General features: G+C 58.2%; 1 protein-coding gene across 1 annotated transcript in view; it reads right to left on the bottom strand.

Moving 5' to 3' along the window:
* EPHA10 (EPH receptor A10) overlaps window positions 1-17631 on the bottom strand; it is a 39414-nt gene extending 21783 nt beyond the window's left edge. Inside the window, exons 1-3 of the mRNA XM_029080280.1 lie at window positions 17475-17631; window positions 14256-14320; window positions 12034-12703 (exon numbers count right to left, since the gene is read on the bottom strand). Of these exons, the coding sequence (XP_028936113.1) occupies window positions 12034-12703; window positions 14256-14320; window positions 17475-17631 (892 nt within the window). The remainder of the gene's footprint in view (window positions 1-12033; window positions 12704-14255; window positions 14321-17474) is intronic.
* Window positions 17632-17826: the final 195 nt, after the last annotated feature.

The following is a 17826-nucleotide window of genomic DNA, read 5'->3' as shown; positions in this document are numbered from 1 at the left end:
GTTATTCCACGGAGGATGGTGGGGAAGGGTGTTGTTCGTTGTGTGTCTCGACGGCAGGCAGGTCTAGGAGGAATCATCTTAAACCGCAGCAGGATGGATTCAGGTTAGATTTTAAGAGACTGTTCAATCATATTTATCAAGCCCTTACTGTGTGGAAAGCACTGTACTAAGCACTTGGGAGAATACGATAAAACGAGAGACACATTCCTGCCCAAAGAGCGCTCACAGTCTAGAGGGGGAGACATCTATATAAATAATGTGTTAAGCAATTACTCTGTGCCAAGCCCTGTATTAAGTGCTGGGCTAGATACAAACTAATCAGGTTGGACACGGGCCCTGTCCCACGTGGGCCTCACAGTCTTAATCCCCATTTCACAGATGACATCACTGAGGCCCAGTGAAGTGACTTCCCCAAGATCACACAGCAGATGAGTAAGAGCTGGGATGAGAACCTAAGTCTCTCTGGCTCCCAGGCCCATGCTCTATCCACTAGGCCACACTGCTTCTTAAGAGATCAAGAACTCTTTGACATCAAAGGTGAAGGCTACTGTGGGTGTCCACGGTGATCTCTTACCACTTAAAACACCTCATCTGTCTGAGCAAGGAGTCATGCTGTCTGGAGGCAGGGGACTGGACAAGATGGGCTCCAGCAGGTCTTGACCTCGTGAGGATTGCTGGCTCCAGTCTCAGAAGGAACAGCACGTAACACCCTGCCCTGAGGATTCGGTAATGAGTTGCCGTCAGGTCTCAGCCTTGGAAAAGAGCTCCACTGTGAAGGAGTCATCCCAGGTTTGGGGTTTAAAGTCTCCCCTTCCCTCCTCCCCCACTGAGTGGTTGGGGCAGCAGGAGGTTAGGAAGAGGGCAGGGAAAAAAAATGGCTATTATTGGCCAGACAGTGCCAGGCCCAAGCTGGCCAAACTGAGCCCCGGATAGGAGAATCTCTTTCCTGAGCTGCCCACGCCCCCTGCCCAACTGACCGATCCTGGGGCTGCAGGAGTCAAGGGCTTTTAGGGCTCAGGGGCTGATGGGAGGCAGAGGGTCCTGTGGTGATTCCCCCTCAAGTCTAGACCCCTTAAACCCAGCTCTCCAGGCAGGGCGAGGACACTGACCAATCGGCCAGACACTCGACCAACCGCAAGTTGGCCCACCCCCGCCCTTTGGTTCTGGCTCCACTCTCACCACAAAGGACGAATCCACCTCTGAAACCCAGGACTGTGCTGAGCTCCTCAGAGGGCCTCCCATCTCCATCCGAGGTCTCCAGCACGGCCTGAAGCAGGTTGTCACAGCAAAGGCCGCTCGCTCCGGTGGGGTGGGGGGGGCTGTCAAGAGCCGCTTGAGGGTCCCCGGGTCAGACCACCCACCCAGCGCCGTCTCTGCCAACTCGGAGGGGTGCAGGAGGTGAGGGGAGAAGGGGCGGGTGGGGTCCCGCAGCTGTTTTTGCAGACGAGCCAGAAGCAGCGGTGATTTCCCGCTTCAGAGGCCCCCGTTTCCTGATGAAAATGTTTCAGACAAGCAGATGAGTTCTGACCTTTCGAATCGCCGGCCCCGGGGAGAGGAGAGAGATTAAGGCGACGGCCCAAGGGCGGCGGTAAATGTCACTCTCGACCTGCACGAGGCCGATGATCTCGGTGTTACAGCCGGCGGGCCGGCGGCTCACCGGAGGGCCAGCTCTGAGGCTGGCAGGGCCCTTCCGGGGTCAATGCGGCCATCCCTCTGCCTCGGCAGATGGAAGGATGGGACAGGAACTGTTTCTCCTTAAAAGAGCCCTTCTGGGATGAAGACTACTTTCACTATTGTCCCTCCAGCTCACGCCTATTCCTAAATCTCACTCTGCTTCCCCTTGGGACACTCTTCCTGATGTCGGTAGTACTTATTGAATGTTTACTCCGTGCAGGGCACCGTACTGAGCGTCTGGGGAAAGTGCAGTGATGTTAAAGGTCCTGATACCTGCCCTCGAGCATCTTAAAATCTAGCTTTTATTAACTTCATTGTAGTAACTCGCTGCAAAGCAATCGAGAGGATTTATTGAACACCTACATTGGACAGAGGACCGTACTAACCTCCTGGGAGAGTTCCGTAGAGTTGGGAGGCTAAACTCCGCCCTCGAGGGGCTTACGGTCTAGCAGGGAGGCAGACGGTAACCTAGGTCACGGGTAAGGGAAACAACCCATTTTCAGGATAAGTCCAGCAATGCTTGGGGAGTGGGGCTCGTGCAAGGGTTGAGACGGAAGGGAGTCCGACACAGAACCGACAGGTTCTGTGTTCTGGGAGGCTAGAAAGGGGACTTATTCCCTTATGAGGAGGGTGGGGGAGGGGGCATCTGGGGAGAGGGATGGCCTCTCTTCCCTACCCTTCTCCTCCAGGAAGTCTTCCTTAGTGGCTACAGGTTGCGGCTTCCCCTCCACCCCAAGTTAGGACTGACCCCCAAACAGCTCTCCCCAAACCATCCTCCCCAGACTCAGTATCCCAACTCTCCCTCCACGCACTTAGAGCCTATGACCCCCACCCGGGTCACTTAGCCTAGGAGAGGAGAGGGAGAGGAGGAGGAGGAGAGAGGGGAGAAAAGGGGAGGGAAGGAAATCACAAGTCCTCTATATAGTGGGCCTCTGGACTCAAGTCGGACATTCCCAGCAGCTAAACCTCACCGTGGGAGGTGGAGAGGCCAAGGCGGGTCAAACGTTCTGACCACACGGCGTGCAGATGACCCTCATAGCGTGGCCTGTGGATAGAGACTGGGCATGGAAGTGAGAAGGACCTGGATTCTAGGTCCTCCATTTGTCTGCTGTGTGACCTGGGGCAAATCACTTCACTGTGCCTCAGTTACCTCTGTAAAATGGAGATTAAGAATGTGAGCCTCATGTGGGATACGGACTGTGTCCAGTCGGATTAGCTCGTATCTACTCCAGTGCTTAGTACAGCGCCTGGCACACAGTAAGCCCTACCCCAGTGCTTAGTACAGTGCCTGGTACAAAGTAAACCCTTAACAAATACCATAAAAAAAAGAAGAGAGACACCTCTTAGACAGAGGGCCCTTCCGGGGTTTGGTCTGTCCCCTTAGCCCGGGCCCCATCCCTCCAGCTCGCCCGCCTCTGCACAGAGAACGATTCTCAGCAAAACTAGTTCATCACAACTGCCCCTTTCCCATCCCATCCCCCACACTCCCCCCCACCAACCTTGACTCCAATCTTCCAAGTTACAGTGACCCTGGGCGGCGGAACCCCGATCAATGGAGTCGATCGGGCAGAAGATGACCCCCCGCACTGGAAGACCACGCGGAGGCCTCCCCCCTCTCCGCACAACCCCCCTCCCCTCCCGACCTCTCCCCCTGCTGTGGTGCAGTTGTCAATCTCGGGTACTGGGGCCGGGCCGCTCCAGGCTGATCCCCCGAGCCTGGATTCCTAAGCCTGTGGCCCCAAACTGACTCATAACGTTTCCCCCACCTGAAACTGAGAAGTGTGGAACCACTGCAGGTCTGAAATCCTTCCCGGGCAAAGCAGTTTTATATGCTCTAATCCCAAAATCCCGGCATGAGGCAGGCAGAGGGGCAGGAAGGGGCTGGCATTAGTTACCCAAGCCTCAAGGGAAGCTGCATGGCCTAGTGGAAAGAGCACAGGACTGGTCGTCTGAGGACCTGGGTTCTATCCCGGCTCCACCACTTGTTTGCTGTGTGACTTTGGAGAATCCACTACACTTCTCTGTGCCTCATTTGCCTCACCTGTCAAATGGGGATCAAGACTGGGGGCCCCATGTGGGACAGGGACCGTGTCCAACCTGATCAGCTTGCACCTACACCAGCACTCAGTACAGTCCCTGGCACATAGTAAGTACATAAATACCATAAAAAATGGGCAGAGAGTTAGAAGCATCGGAGGTCAAGGGACGCCGGGGAGCGGATGAGTCTTGCTCATTGGAGTGGGAAGGGAGGCTGGGGACCTCCCCCCAGCCCTGTCACTTTGTGGGGGTTTCAGGGTCCCCCTCCTGCCTCCCCCACCATCTTCTAGGGTGCAGGCAGCCTGACCCAGGGTAGAATCCAGGAGAAGGGTCGGCAGGGTTGGGGGTGTCCCAGACCGAGTGGCTGGACAGCCCCGGCAGGTCCTCGGCAGTTTGGCCCCTCCCAAGAGGTCAGTAGATCCTGGCACTCGGCCACACTGACCAGCTTGCTACGATGGAGGTGTTTCTCTCCAGAGAAGTGAAGAGTAATGATAGTAATTGTGGTATTTCTCAAGTGCTTACTATGTGCTGAGCATTATACTGGGTCCTGGGATAGATAAAGTATAGACAGACCAGACACAGTCCCTGTCCTACAGGAGGTTCACACTCTAAGAGGAAGAACGGGGATCGAGTCCCCATTTTACATGTGAGGAAACTGAGGCATGTGGGGGAGGGTCAGTCGGCATGGTCTGAGAAAGCATGTCCACACCACGGGGTCAGTTTGGGGGAGGAAGGGGGCAGGAAATATAGAGAGAACAGGTGGGAGATGAAAGGAAGGACTATAAGGAGAAGGAGCATAGCCTAGTGGATAGAGCACGGGCCCGGGAGTCAGAAGGACCTGTGTTCTAATCCTGGCTCTGCCACTTGTCTACTATGTGACCTTGGTCAAGGCATTATACTTCTCTGTGCCTCATTTACCTCATCTGTAAAATGGGGATTAAGAAGGTAAGACCACGTGGGACATGGACTGTGCCCAACCTTGTATCTACCCCAGTGGTTAGAACAGTTCCTGGCACATAGTAAGCGCTTAAATACCATAAAAAAGGAGCCCCAGCCCCGAGCCTCATCCCTAGACTTCCGTCTCCTTCCCTGTCCCAGGTCCCACTCCCAGACCTCAGAGTAAGGAAAAGGTCTACCCGCAGGGAACCCAGACCTGTTCCCTGAGATCCCTTGGGCTAAAGGGAGATTCCGAGCCATCCCTCCTTCCCGGTCCTCCCCCAACTGCTCCCCAGCCGGGCTCCTCCCTTCTCCTCAGAAGCTGCCTCAGTTGGGCTGGGAGCCAGGGGTTGGGAGGACGGGGAGCCCGGTTCCAGAAAGCTGTCCTTGTTTAGCCACTGTCAAACCTGCCTTGCCATCAGAGCCCTGATCTGGGCGCCTCTGGGGAGCCTAGGGTCAGAACACCCGGAAGAACCCTGATGATGATGACAGGCCCCGGTGTCGGGGCTGAAGGACAAATCCCTGATGATGGTGACGGGGTCTGGTGTCGGGGCTGAAGGATAAATCTCGGTATGAAGACATCAGAATCCGTGCGAACCAACTGATTACAGCGCTGGTGGCTTGCTCTGCACCCCCTCATTCTCCCTCTCTCATCCCTGCCTGTCCTGCTCACTCTGGGGCACAGAGCGCCACGAATAAGTAGGTGGGCAGGGGTGGCGTCCATTCAACACTCACTATGTGACAACCACTGTAGTAAGTGCTGAGGTAGCTACGAGACAACCAGGTAAGACACAGTCTCTGACCCACGGGGGACACGGTCGATCAATCGTATTCATCTCAGTGTTTACTAAGCTCTCAGGAGAGTACGGTATATCACTACAGCAGAGTCGGTAGACACGTTCCCCACCCTAAGGGGAAGAAGAGGAATTGAATCCCCATTTTACTGAAAGGGAGATGGAGGGACAAAGAAATGACGTGATCTGCCCAAGGTCACACAGCAGACAAGTGGCAGAACTGGGACTCAAACCCAGTTCTCTGGAATCTCACCGGTCCGACGGCAGGCTCGCGTGACCCTGTGGATCACAAGAAGATCCCAGATAAAACGCCGAGTTCCCCCGAAGCCAGGGTCAAGAATCTGGGCTGATGGGTGTTCCCTTCCTCTTTTCCTCACTCCCACGCCTCCCTACCAAGGAACCCAACCCCCTTAATCAGGGGCAGCAGGACCCAGCCTGTCAGCAGAGTAGGTATGAGAGAAAGGCGGCAACTGGAGGAAAGAATCCCCTCAGAAGCTCAGGGTCCGAGTCAAGGGTTAAAGGTCACTGAAGAGAGCACAGGTGGTGTGGTCATCAGCGGACCCCGGACCTCCTCATTTTTTCCTTTCTGAAAAATGGACTCCGAGGTCCCCCGTGGGGTAGTGAAGTGGTGGAGGGAGCCTCCGGGACAAACCGCCACAACCCAACTCCAGTGAGGGCAGGGCTGAGGGGAGTCAGGATACGCCGCAGCGGAGGGGATAGAGGGGAGCGAGGGGACGCTGCAGCGGAGGGGACAGAGAAGAGTGAGACTACACTGCGGTGGAAGGGATGGTAGGGAGTGAGATTACACTGCAGTGGATAGACGGAGGGGAGTGAAGGTACTCTGCAGCTGAAGGGACAGAGAGGAGCGAGGGTACACTGCAGCGGAAGGGTGGGGTTTCAACACCAGGAAGGACTGCTGCTCTCAAGGGGGCCCGAAAGAGGCTGGGAAGGGTTCTTCCCGGGGAAGCTTCAGGCCCAGGAAAGACTCTCTGCCCGCACTAGGGAGGGGCCGTCCATCTTGACGGCAGGGGGATGGAGGAAATGACCTCCTCCGAGGCCAAGTCCAGAGCTAGGAGTGATCTACGACGCCCGGGAAATAAAAACGTTTCAGAAGCTCCCACCCTGAGCGACGGGAGGCAGGGATCGGGTACGCATGGCGTCACCAGGGTCCCACCCGGGCCCCAGAGAAGGGGGGCGGGGGGGTCGGCACCCTGGTCACCCGTCCTCCAGCTAGCCAACTGTCCCTTCACAGGCAAATCCGGAACCCCCCTGCTCTGCCCCTAAGCCCGGCCCCCCCCCCCCCACTCCTCCATCCATCAAGCCTCCGAGTGCAATAAATCACTGAAGCTTCTGCAGGCTGCAGCTCTGCTCTCGGGCGGGCGTGTCAGCAAGGAGAGAAGCTGATGCTCCGGGCTATTTCGGGAACCAGGTCTCCATCACGCTAATTCACTGTCTGGTTGGACGGCGGCTCGTTTGCAATAAATCCGGGTGGTAAATATTAACCTTGGGCCTCGTTGGCATTCTCCTTGCGGCCCCGGCAGGTGCAGGGAGGGAGAGAGGAGAGAGGGCAGGGTGGGAGGAGGAGAGATGTGTGTGTGTTGGGGCGGGGGTGGGGTGGGGGGCAGGATTAGAAGGGGATCGAAGGGGGGGAGAGATGGGCAGAGCGAAGCAGAGGAACTCAACGTCGCCGACCCCGGCCTGTCCCGCCCTTCCTCCTCCTTCGTGACCTTGGAGTCACTTTGGACTCCTCTCTCTCACCCCCCACCCTCCCATCTCAGCCAATGGGTCCCTAAATCAGGCCGACTCCCTCAGCGGCGCTGCCTGGGGTCGATCGATCAACGAATGGTATTTATCGAGCGCTTATTATGCGCAGAGCACTGTGGCAAGCGCTTGGGAGAATACAACGGAACTGGCAGACTCCTTCCCTGCCCAAAGGAGCCTGCAGTCACCCCTCCTCCGCGCTCAGAGCCGCTGCCCCGGTTCGGCCCTCACCACATCCTGACAGCCCCGCTCCCCCGTAGCTTCCGGAATCTTCTTTGCGAAATGCCAACCGGATCGCCTCGCTCCCCTCCTCAGAACCAAATCTCCAAGAGGCTTTCCCACTGCCTCTCCTCCACACCCAACCGCCCTCTCCTCTGGCCTCTCCCCAGCTCACGCTCTTCACACCCTCCTCAGCTACGGCACCCCACCATCTGCCACGCTCGACTTTCCCGCCTCCAGCCTACTGCTCATGCCTCCCACCCCGCAGCGCCCTCTCCCCCCTCAGCTCCCTCGAAGCACGGCCCCCCCCCCCTCCTCCAAAGCCCTTCCGGAAAGCCACATAATAATAATAGTAATTGTTCAGTCCGTCAGGCCGGACACTAAGCGCTGGGGTAGATACAAGATAATCAGATCAGACGCCGTCCCCGTCCTACACGGGGCTCACAGTCTACAGAGGGAAGGGGAGGAATTTCATCCTCGCTTTCCAGATGGGGAAACTGAGCCCCTGAGAAGTGATCCCCCCCCCCAGACTAAGCACCTTTTTAAAAAAATGCCATTTGTTAAGCGCTACGTTGCCGGCACTGAACCGACACTTGAGGTAGATCCAGGTTAATCAGGTTGGACACAGTCCGTGTCCCAAATGGGGCTCACGGTCTTAGTCCCTATTTTACAGATGAGGTAACTGAGGCCCAGAGAACTGAAGTGATTTGCTCAAGATCACCCAGCAGAAAAGTGGCAGAGCCAGGATTCGAACCCAGGTCCTCCTGACTCCCAGACCCATGCTCTAGCCACTGGACCACCCGGCTTCCCCTCGTGGGCAGGGAATGAGTCTTCCAACTCTGTTACAGTGTACTCTCCCAAGCACTTAGTACAATGCTCTGCCCACAGTAAGAGCTCGACACATAAGATCGGCAGAGAGCAGGCAGCTTTCTCTCACCTCCACTCCAACACTCATCCATATACTTGTTATTTCTTTTAATCCCTTGGACTTGTTGATTCTCTATGCTCTCCTACTCTGCTCACTGCCTTAGCCCCCCTTACCTAAAACATAAGCTCAGTAATCAGGTCTACCAACTTTATTTCGGTGAATTTCCCAAGTGCTTGATTTAATCATTCAGTACTGACTGAGTGAAGAGCTGGAACCTTACATTCTTGAAAGTTCCCTACTTCAGGGCTTTACTCATCTGGGTTCTCAGGCAGAGTGAAGTGACCTGTCCAAGATCACACGGAGGGGCAGAGCTGGGATTAGAACCCAGGTCCTTCTCACTCGGAGGGCAGGGCTCTATCCATTGGGCCACGCAGCTCCGACTGGCTGGGAAGCCCCAAAGTCGTGGCCACGGTGGGATGGGTAGCCTGAGCCGGGAGGTTGATGGGATCCCCCCCGCCTTCCCAACCCGGCCCCCCGAAGCCCAATCCAGAGACCGGAGAGGGAGCGGGATGGCGAGGGACGAACGCTAACCCTCTCGAGTGCTCCCCGAGCCGCTCCGCTGCTTCTTCTCGGAAGTAACCGCCGGGCCCACCCCCGCCCCCTCCCCAGACCTGCGGCTCCAGGATGGCTGAGTGCGTGTCGCTCCGACTCCAGAAGGCTGCCCGGGAGCTCCGCGGAGGCGGCACGGGGAGCCGGAGATGGACGGGCAAGCCGCAGGAGACCCCAGAGCTGAGGGGGAGGGGAGGGGCTTCCATTTCTCAGGCCTTGGAAAACTCACATCCTGCCCCAAGCCCTGGGCTGCAGGAACCCCGGGCAAACTTCAACCTCTCTTGGAACCGTCATCGGTGTCCGGTTACGACCGGTAATAATAATAATAGCGGGACTTGTTAAGTGCTTACTATGTGCCAGGCACTGGGGTGGATACGAGCAAATCAGGTTGGACACAATCCCTGCCTCATGTGGGACTCAGTCTCAACCCCCATTTTACAGATGAGGTAACTGAGGCACGGAGAAGCGAAGTGACTTACCCAGAACACCCAGCGCCCTCTCCCACCACCACCAGCAGCACATTCGCATGGAGTCCCCAGTCCCGGCTTCTGATTTCTCTAAGTCTCCAGCCCAAGATGATTTACACAGTGGGACCGGTTGATGTCATTCTGGAGGGATTAGGGTCAGCCCGGAGGGGTTAAGGCCAGGAGATAAGGCTTGACCAGAACGGGGGCTCCCCAGGGAAGGACATCCCGAGACCAAGATTCTAATCTCATCCCAAGATTTGTCCACTGGGTGACCTTGGATGGGTCACTTAACTTCTCTCTGCTTCGGTTTCCCCATCTGTGAAGCAGGAATAAAAGATACCTGCTCCCTCTTCTTATTAGACACTGAGTGACTCTGGGAACAGGGGCTGTACCCGCTCTGCTGATTTTGGATCTACCTCATTGTGTAGCATAGCGCGTAGCACACAGTAAGCGCTACGACTCCATCATTTTTAAGAGGTTCCTGATGTGGTGGTCGCCTTTCTATCAGTCACGGGGTTCAGCCCCTGACTTCGATCGTGCATCTTTTATTACATTTTTTTAAAAACCGCTAAACCTCCCTTTGATATCAGCACAGTGTTGAGGGGAAAGAGATTTTGTTTTCTGCCGTTTGACCAGATTGAGGGGGAGGAGGTTTGTGGGGAGGGAGGGGTAGCCGATAATTCGGTTTCATCCAGGGGTGCAGGGGGGAGGGGGTGGTAGAACCAACCTGATTATGTCCATTAAATGACTTCGAACGTTTTCCCCGCAAGCACGTGAATGATTTAAGGCCCCGTGAGGAGCAGACGGGAGCCAGAGCTGAGGCCCACCAGGACAGCCCTGTGGGCTTTTCAGCTTTAATTGTGGGCAAGGAAGGTGTCTGCCAACTCTCTTATATTGTACTCTCCCAAACGCTTAGTGCAGTGCTCTGGGCTTCAATAAATATCATTGCCTGACTGACCAGCTCGGTAGAGCTTCTTCGGGGGACGGATGGGAGGAGGAGGAGGAGGAGGAGGAGGACCTGGGCCAGGCAGGCCCTGAAACAAGTAGGGGGCAGAGATTCACCTCCAGGAGGGTCTCCCGGCCAGAGCAGAGAGCACCTAGAGGAGATCCGACACTTGGGAAGAGCACTGTTCGCCACCCTTCGCGGGAGTGGAGAAGTGGACAGAGGAGGCAAGTCCCTTCGCTTCTCTGCGTCTCGCTTTCCTCATCCGTAAAATGGCGATTAAAATACCTGTCCTGCCTTTCCTCTAGACTCTGAGCTTCACGTAAAACAGGGACCACGTAGGACCTGATCATCTTGCATCTGCCCCAGTGCTTAACAAATGCTAGTATTATTCCGCGGGATTAAAACAAAGGGAAGATCAGGAAATGGCATCGCCTCCAAGAGGCCTTCCCGGACTAAGCCCTCATTTCCCCTACCAGTCCTCCCCCTCTGAGTTACCCGTGGACTCGGATCTTTGATATCTACCCCACCCTCAGTCCTTATGTGCATAACCTCGGAAGGACTTGGGTTCTAATCCCAGCTCTGCCGTTTGCCTGTTGGGTGACCTTGGGCAAGTCACTTCACTTCTCTGTGCCCGAGTTCCCTCATCTATTAAATGGGGATTAAGACCGGCAGCCCCGTGTGGGACATGGACTGGGTCCAACCCGATTAGCTTGTATCTACCCTAGAGCCTGCCACATAGTAAGCACTTAAATAGCATAAAAAATAATAATAACAATGAAACCTTACACGCTGCCATTTCCCTATCTGTAATTTCAATGTCGCTCCCCCTCTCGACTGTGAGCCCGTAAGCTCTTTGGTGAGCGGGGATCATATCCTTACTGAACACAGTAAGCGCTTAAATGCCATTAAAAAAATAACAAAAAGACAAACCTTACAACCCTGCCATTTGCCCTAACCGTAATTTAAATCTCTCTCTCTCCCTCTCTAGACTGTAAGCTCTGTGGATAGTTGACCGTGTCTGTCATCTCGTCTCGTAGTCTTACTGTACTCGGTTTTGTACTCTTCAACCCCGCATGAAGAGGGGGGACAAGGAAGGTAGAGCGAGGAACTGTAGGGGAACAGAATGAGAAGGGCAGAGGGAGGAAGAAGAGCGGAAATGGGGACGCTGGGGTGGGGGTGACCCTGAAGTCGATCCAGCTAGCTTTTAGTTCATGTTTAGGGGCCGTCCCTTCTCCCACTCTCTACCCCTCAGTGCAGCTCAAAGCACCACATCACCAGCCGGGGCTTGGAAAATAAAAACCTGCACCCGCTAGAGTTAGAACTAGAGTGACCGGACCCTCTCAGCCCCCCATTCCAGAGCCCCTCGGCCTCCCCCAGCATCCCCCGCCACCCCTCGCGGCCATAATCCCCATCCGGTCTTCCCCGAGGCCTCCCTCTTGCGGAGCCGGCCTCCCTCCTAATCTCACCCCGTCCTGCCTGCCACCTTCCTTTCCCCGAAAATTACCCCGCGGAGAGTCACAGGACCGCTTTCCAATCTACGGGCCGGGAGCGTGGAACCCAGAACCCTCCGCTTAGCCTGGGCTGAGTACCGTTACCCTTCGGGCCAACCCAGACTAAACCCCAGGAGGATCTCTTCATCCACTGAAAAGAAGCCAAGGGGTCGGAGGAGGCCTACCCCGTGGAGACCGCTCGCCCCCTCGACCCCGAGCCCCAGAGCGTTACCTTCGCAGACGTCCTCCTGCTCCTGGAAGCCGGCCCTGCAGCCGCACCTCCCCACGGGCACGAGCCACTCTCCCTCGGCGCTGCAGTGCATGCGGGGAGGGCTGTCCGGGTCGCCCTGGGCGTGGGCCACGCAGGTCCCCAGGACTTCCACCAGCGTGGCGTAGGCGGCCTCGGCCACGGTGTCCGGGAAGGCGGCCAGGTTCCGCACGGTGGCCGGGCAGCGCTTGTAGTAGACCCGGACGGAGACCAGGGCCACGCAGGCGCCCACGTCCTGGAAGCCCAGGTGGAAGCCGCCGCGGGTCAGGGGCCCGATCTCCCTGACCTCGGTGTTGAGCTTCATCTTGCGCTCGCCCAGGTCACCCTGCGTGAAGCTCTCGTCGGCCGCGATGGTGTCCACCTTGCGGTGGCGGCCCTCCCGCAGGCCGGGCCCCAGGTCCGCCTCCGCCTCGGCGTAGTACAGGTTGAAGGTCTCCTTGCAGGTGCCCGCCACGCCCGGGATGCTGTTGCAGTCGCGCAGGGTGAACTTGAGCTCGATGAAGATGCGCTGGCCTCGCCGTCGTCCGATCCAGCCCGTCTGCAGCCAGTTGTTCTGGTTGGGCTCCAGCACGTTGCACACCTGGTATGTGCGGATGGGGCGCAGGTGCTCGTCCACGCCGCTGATCTCCTCCCACTACACAGAGGAGACGGACACCTCAGCCCCCCCCCGGCCCCGCCTGGGGGGTGAGGGCCCTTCGCCGACCTCCTCCCCCCCCCCCCCCCCGCTCTCGGAGGAGCCGGAAGGGGCTCTGGATAAGGTACGGGGCCCCGTCGCACGTCTGCTGGGTGACCTTGGGCGATACACTTCACTTCTCTCTGCCTCACTTACCTCATCTGTAAAATGGAGATTAAAGCCTACTCAGACTGCAAGCCCCACGTGGGACGGGGACCGTGAAACGGAGATTAAATCCAACTCCCTCCTACTTAGACTGGAAGCCCCGCGTGGGACGGGGACCGTGAAACGGAGATTAAATCCAACTCCCTCCTACTTAGACTGGAAGCCCCGCGTGGGACGGGGACCGTGAAACGGAGATTAAATCCTACTCCCTCCTATTTAGACTGGAAGCCCCGCGTGGGACGGGGACCGTGAAACGGAGATTAAATCCTACTCCCTCCTACTTAGACTGGAAGCCCCGCGTGGGACGGGGACCGGGTCCAACCTAATTAACTTGTATCGACCCCATTGCTCAGAACAGTGCTTGGCACGTACCGAGCGCTTAACAGCTACCGTTATTATCATCATCACTATCCTTAATAGTACGGGGACCCGGACTGACGACTCCCCGCTTCTGCAGGAGAGCTCAGTCCGGCTAGGCCTCCCTCTTCTCCAGCTCTAAGTTTTTCCCGTCTGTAAGAAAGGGAACGCTCCCCCCGAGCGGCCCCCTCCTGACTCTGGCATCAGCTCCAGGTCCAGCCAAGGGCCTGGCTTGGGACACGGGGCTTGGGGAAGCCCACTCAAACCCAGCAGGGTTGGCCCCTCCCTCCGTCACCGGGACAGACTGAGGCAGAGCCAGGGAGCTCGCCTGGCTTCCAGCCTCGCATCACACCAGTGCGGAGCGGGGAATAAGATCTGAGGGCTCTGCTTTAATCCTCCGACCGATGACCGGGAGCCGTCCCGGCTGTCCGTGTCTCACCACTGATCGATGAACGGGGATGGACCGAACAGGTGGCCGAGGCCGGGAGCTTCCTGGCAAACCACACTCCACACCTGGGCTGCAGGAGCAGCTGCATTGCAGTACGGACCTCCAACCCGCCGCCCAGAGCCCACCCCGCCCGGGCCTGGGAACCTGGAATCCCTCGACGCGGTCAGCACCCGGTAGAGTAGCTAGCCCGCCTCTCCCAAGCTTGTACTTTCTTCTACCCGAACGGTTGGTTCAGGGCATCTCATCTGCCTCCCGCCTCCTCCCTGCCCCTTCCCTTGGGCTGCAGCTCCTCAGCTCCCCTCGGAAGCTGTGCCCCTACACCTTCCCCTTGGCCTCCGGTGCTTTCAGCGAAAATACAAACTTCTAAAGTGGCTCTTCCCTTTTCACCTGGCCCTTCCCCCACTCTGTCCATCCCTAAAGACAGAGCCGGTTTGGGGTCCTGAGGTGGAAGGTGGGGAAGAGGGGGGAAAGGGTGCAAACCAAGCCACACACACTCTGTTCCCCCTCACCCCCACAACATGCTTTTTCCAAAGTTTGACTCACCCCATTAGATGGGAATGCGGTCCAGTCCAGCTCAGCCTGGGAGTCCTTGGAATCTAGCAGGACAACTGGAAAGTCAGACACACACACACACACACACATAGACAAGAGACAGACAGAGAGACAGAGAAAGAGAGAGGTATGGAAAACTGGGTGGGGGAAAAGCCTGGGATCCTGGGACTAAGGGCGGAGATAAGAAGAAGAAGAAGAATGATGGTATTTGGTAAGTGCTCACTATGTGCCAACCACCGTTCTACGCGCTGGGGTAGATACAAGGTCATCGGGTTGTCCCACGTGGGGCTCACAGTCTTCATCCCCATTTTACAGATGAGGTCACCGAGGCTTAGAGAAGCTAAGTGACTTGCCCCAAGGCGCACGGCAGACAAGCGGCAGAGCCGGGATTAGGACCCACAACCTCGGACACCCAGGCCCGTGCTCTTTCCACTGAGCCACCGTAATTTGCCAAGTAACCCTCTGGCAGCCTAGTGGCCAGGGCCCCTGTCCCCAGCGGGAGTCCCTGTGGCCTGTAAGGATTGGTGCTGTCCACCCATCATTTTTCCAGGATTTTTTTTTATGGTGGTGGGGGGAGTTGAGAGGACTAGGGGAGTAGGAGCAAAAGGAAGATGAAATTTGAGGCCAGAAGACCCAACTGGGACCCAAATGGGGACTTAGAAGAAAGGAGAAATAGAGCTGTAGGAGGGAGACCAGAAGGCTTGAATCAGGGGAGAAGAACTGGCAGAGACACCAGGTTGGGAGAGGCCCAGGCGGGCCCCGCTCGTTCTTCCCCTGGTAAGAGCCCGGGCTTGGGAGTCAAGAGATCATGGGTTCTAATCCCAGCTCCCTCGCATGTCAGCTGTGTGAGTTTGGGCAAACCACTTAGCCTCTCTGTGCCTCGGTTCCCTCACCCGCAAACTGGGGATGAGGACCGTGAGCCCCATGTGGGATAACCCTATAACCCCGTATCTACCCCAGCGCTTAGAACAGTAGTTGGCACATAGTAAACGCTTAACAAATACCAACATTATTATTCCCCTCCCCTCTAGGTTTCCTCTCTCTGCCAGTCCCGGGGTTGAGGGGAGCAGCTTGGGCCTTTGGAAAGGGTCATTTTCCTCTCTTGCAGCGAGGCCGCAGACCGTAAGCTCCTTGAAGGGGGAGCGTAATAATAATAATAATAACAACAATAATGTCGGTATTTATTAAGCGCTCACTATGTGCCAAACACTGTTCTAAGCACCGGGTTAGATACAAGGTAATTAGGTTGTCCCTCGTTGGGGGTCACCTTCTTAACCCCCATTTTACAGACGAGAAGGGAAGTGACTCGCCCCAGAGTCACCCAGCTGACTGGCGGTGGAGCCGCGATCAGAACCCACGACCTCTGACTCCCAAGCCCGGGCTCTTTCGCTTGCGTCTACTCACTTCACTTCTCTGTGCCTCAGTCACCTCATCTGTAAAATGGGGATTAACCGCGAGCCTCACGTGGGACCACCTGATTACCCTGTATCTACCCCAGCGCTTAGAACGGCGCTCAGCACACAGCGAGCGCTTAATAAGTACCGACATCATTATTATTATTACTCACTCTGTTGCACTCTCCCCAAGGGATTAGCTCAGGGCTCTGCACAGAGTCAGCACTCGGGGCCTGGGATGCCGAGGTTGGGAGGGGCAGAGAGGGAGGGAGGTGATGGGGGAGGAAAGGGCAGAGACCAGAAGTCTAAGGGGGCCACCCAAGGGAGGGGATAATAACAATAGTAATCAGAATCAGAAGAAGAATGATGGCACGTGTTAAGCGCTCACTATGTGCAAAGCACTGTTCTAAGCGCCGGGGAGGATAATCAGAATCAGAAGAAGAATGATGGCACGTGTTAAGCGCTCACTATGTGCAAAGCACCGTTCTAAGCGCCGGGGAGGATACAAGATCATCAGGTTGTCCCCCCCGGGGCTCCCGGTCTTCATCCCCACTTGACAGAAGAGGGAACTGAGGCCCAGAGAAGTGAAGACCGTTCAGATTAGACCGTCAGCCCGTCAGAGGGCAGGGACCCGTCTCTCTCCGTTCCCGATCTGTCCAGCCCGAGCGCTCAGTCCGGTGCTCTGCACAGAGGAGGCGCTCCATAAATACTATCGAATGAATGACGGGCGGCTGAGCGAGGATTTGAACCCGTGACCTCCGACCTGGAAGCCCGGGCGCTTTCCCCTGAGCCCCGCTGCTCCTCTAAGACAGCCCAGGCCCTCCAGGGGTCATCTTGTCCATCCCCCCGCCTCCGTCCTCACCCTCACACACCCGACCCGGGGCGGGGACGGTCTCTCTCTGTGGCCCCATTGCCCGTCCCAAGCGCTTAGTCCAGCGCTCTGCCCCCGGCGCTCAGCAAATAATAATGTCGGTATCTGTTAAGCGCTCACTACGTGCAGAGCACTGTTCTAAGCGCTGGCGGGGGGGGGGAGGGGGATCCAGGGGCATCAGGCGGTCCCCCGGGAGGCTCCCAGGCTTCATCCCCATTTTGCAGAGGAGGTCACCGAGGCCCGGAGCCGTGAGTGGCGGGGCCGGGATTCGAACCCGTGACCCGTGCCTCCCCAGCCTGCCTCCTTCCGCTCCGCCGCGCTGCTCCCAAGACGGTGGGGGCGTCCACCGGGAGAAGCAGCGCGGCTCAGTGGAAAGAGCCCGGGCTTGGGAGTCGGAGGGCCCGGGTTCGAATCCCGGCTCTGCCCCTTGTCAGCTGGGGGACTGTGGGCGAGTCGCTTCACTTCTCTGGGCCTCAGTGACCTCATCTGTCCGAGGGGGGTGAAGACCGGGAGCCTCCCGGGGGACGGGATTGTTCGGCTCCGGCTCCTCCAGCGGGGGGGGGGGGGCCGCATGCCGGGCGGCGAACCCCCCCCCCCCCCCGGCCAGACCCTCCGGGCCGCCTCCTCCGGGAAGCCTCCGGAGCTCGTCGGGGTGTCTTCCCGCTTCCCCCTCCCGGGGAGGGAGCGAGCTGTCCGGCGCTGCGGCTGGGCAGGGGGCGTCCGTCCTCCTCCTCCGGGGGGACGGGGGGGGACGGGGGGGGACGGGGGGCTCCCGCCTTCCGCCGCAGTGCTTCGAGCAGGGTCCTGGGTCCGGCTCCTCCCGGGGCGGGCAGGACCGCGGACAGCAGCCCCCGGAGCGGGGAGGGGACGGGACGGGACGGGACGGGACGGGACGGGACGGGACGGGACGGGAGGGGAGGGGAGGGGAGGGGAGGGGAGGCTCACCGTCCTCGGCGGCCCCGGGGCGGGCGGGCCCCAGCACCAGCAGGCCGAGGAGCAGCAGGACGGGCGGGGGCGGCGGCGGCGGCGGCGGGGGCGGCGGGTCGGGGCGCGGGCTCGGGCTCGGGCTCGGGCTCGGGCTCGGACGACCTCCCGGCTCCATGGTCGGGGCGGCGGCGGCGGCGGCGGCGGGTCGGGCCGGTCCGGACGGCGGGGGGCGGGGCCCGGGGGCGGGGAGGGGGCTGGCCAATCCCGGGGAGGGGGGCGGGGCTCCCTGGGAGGGGGCGGGGCCTCGGGGCGGAGGCCGGCCAATCCGGGGCGGGGGCGGGGCCTCGGGGCCGAGGCCGGCCAATCCCGG

Source organism: Ornithorhynchus anatinus, chromosome 16 (genome assembly GCF_004115215.2).
Source record: "Ornithorhynchus anatinus isolate Pmale09 chromosome 16, mOrnAna1.pri.v4, whole genome shotgun sequence".
NCBI classification, from domain to species: Eukaryota; Metazoa; Chordata; class Mammalia; order Monotremata; family Ornithorhynchidae; genus Ornithorhynchus; species Ornithorhynchus anatinus.
Note: the sequence above shows the minus strand (reverse complement) of the source record. Positions and strands in the feature narration are given on the sequence as shown.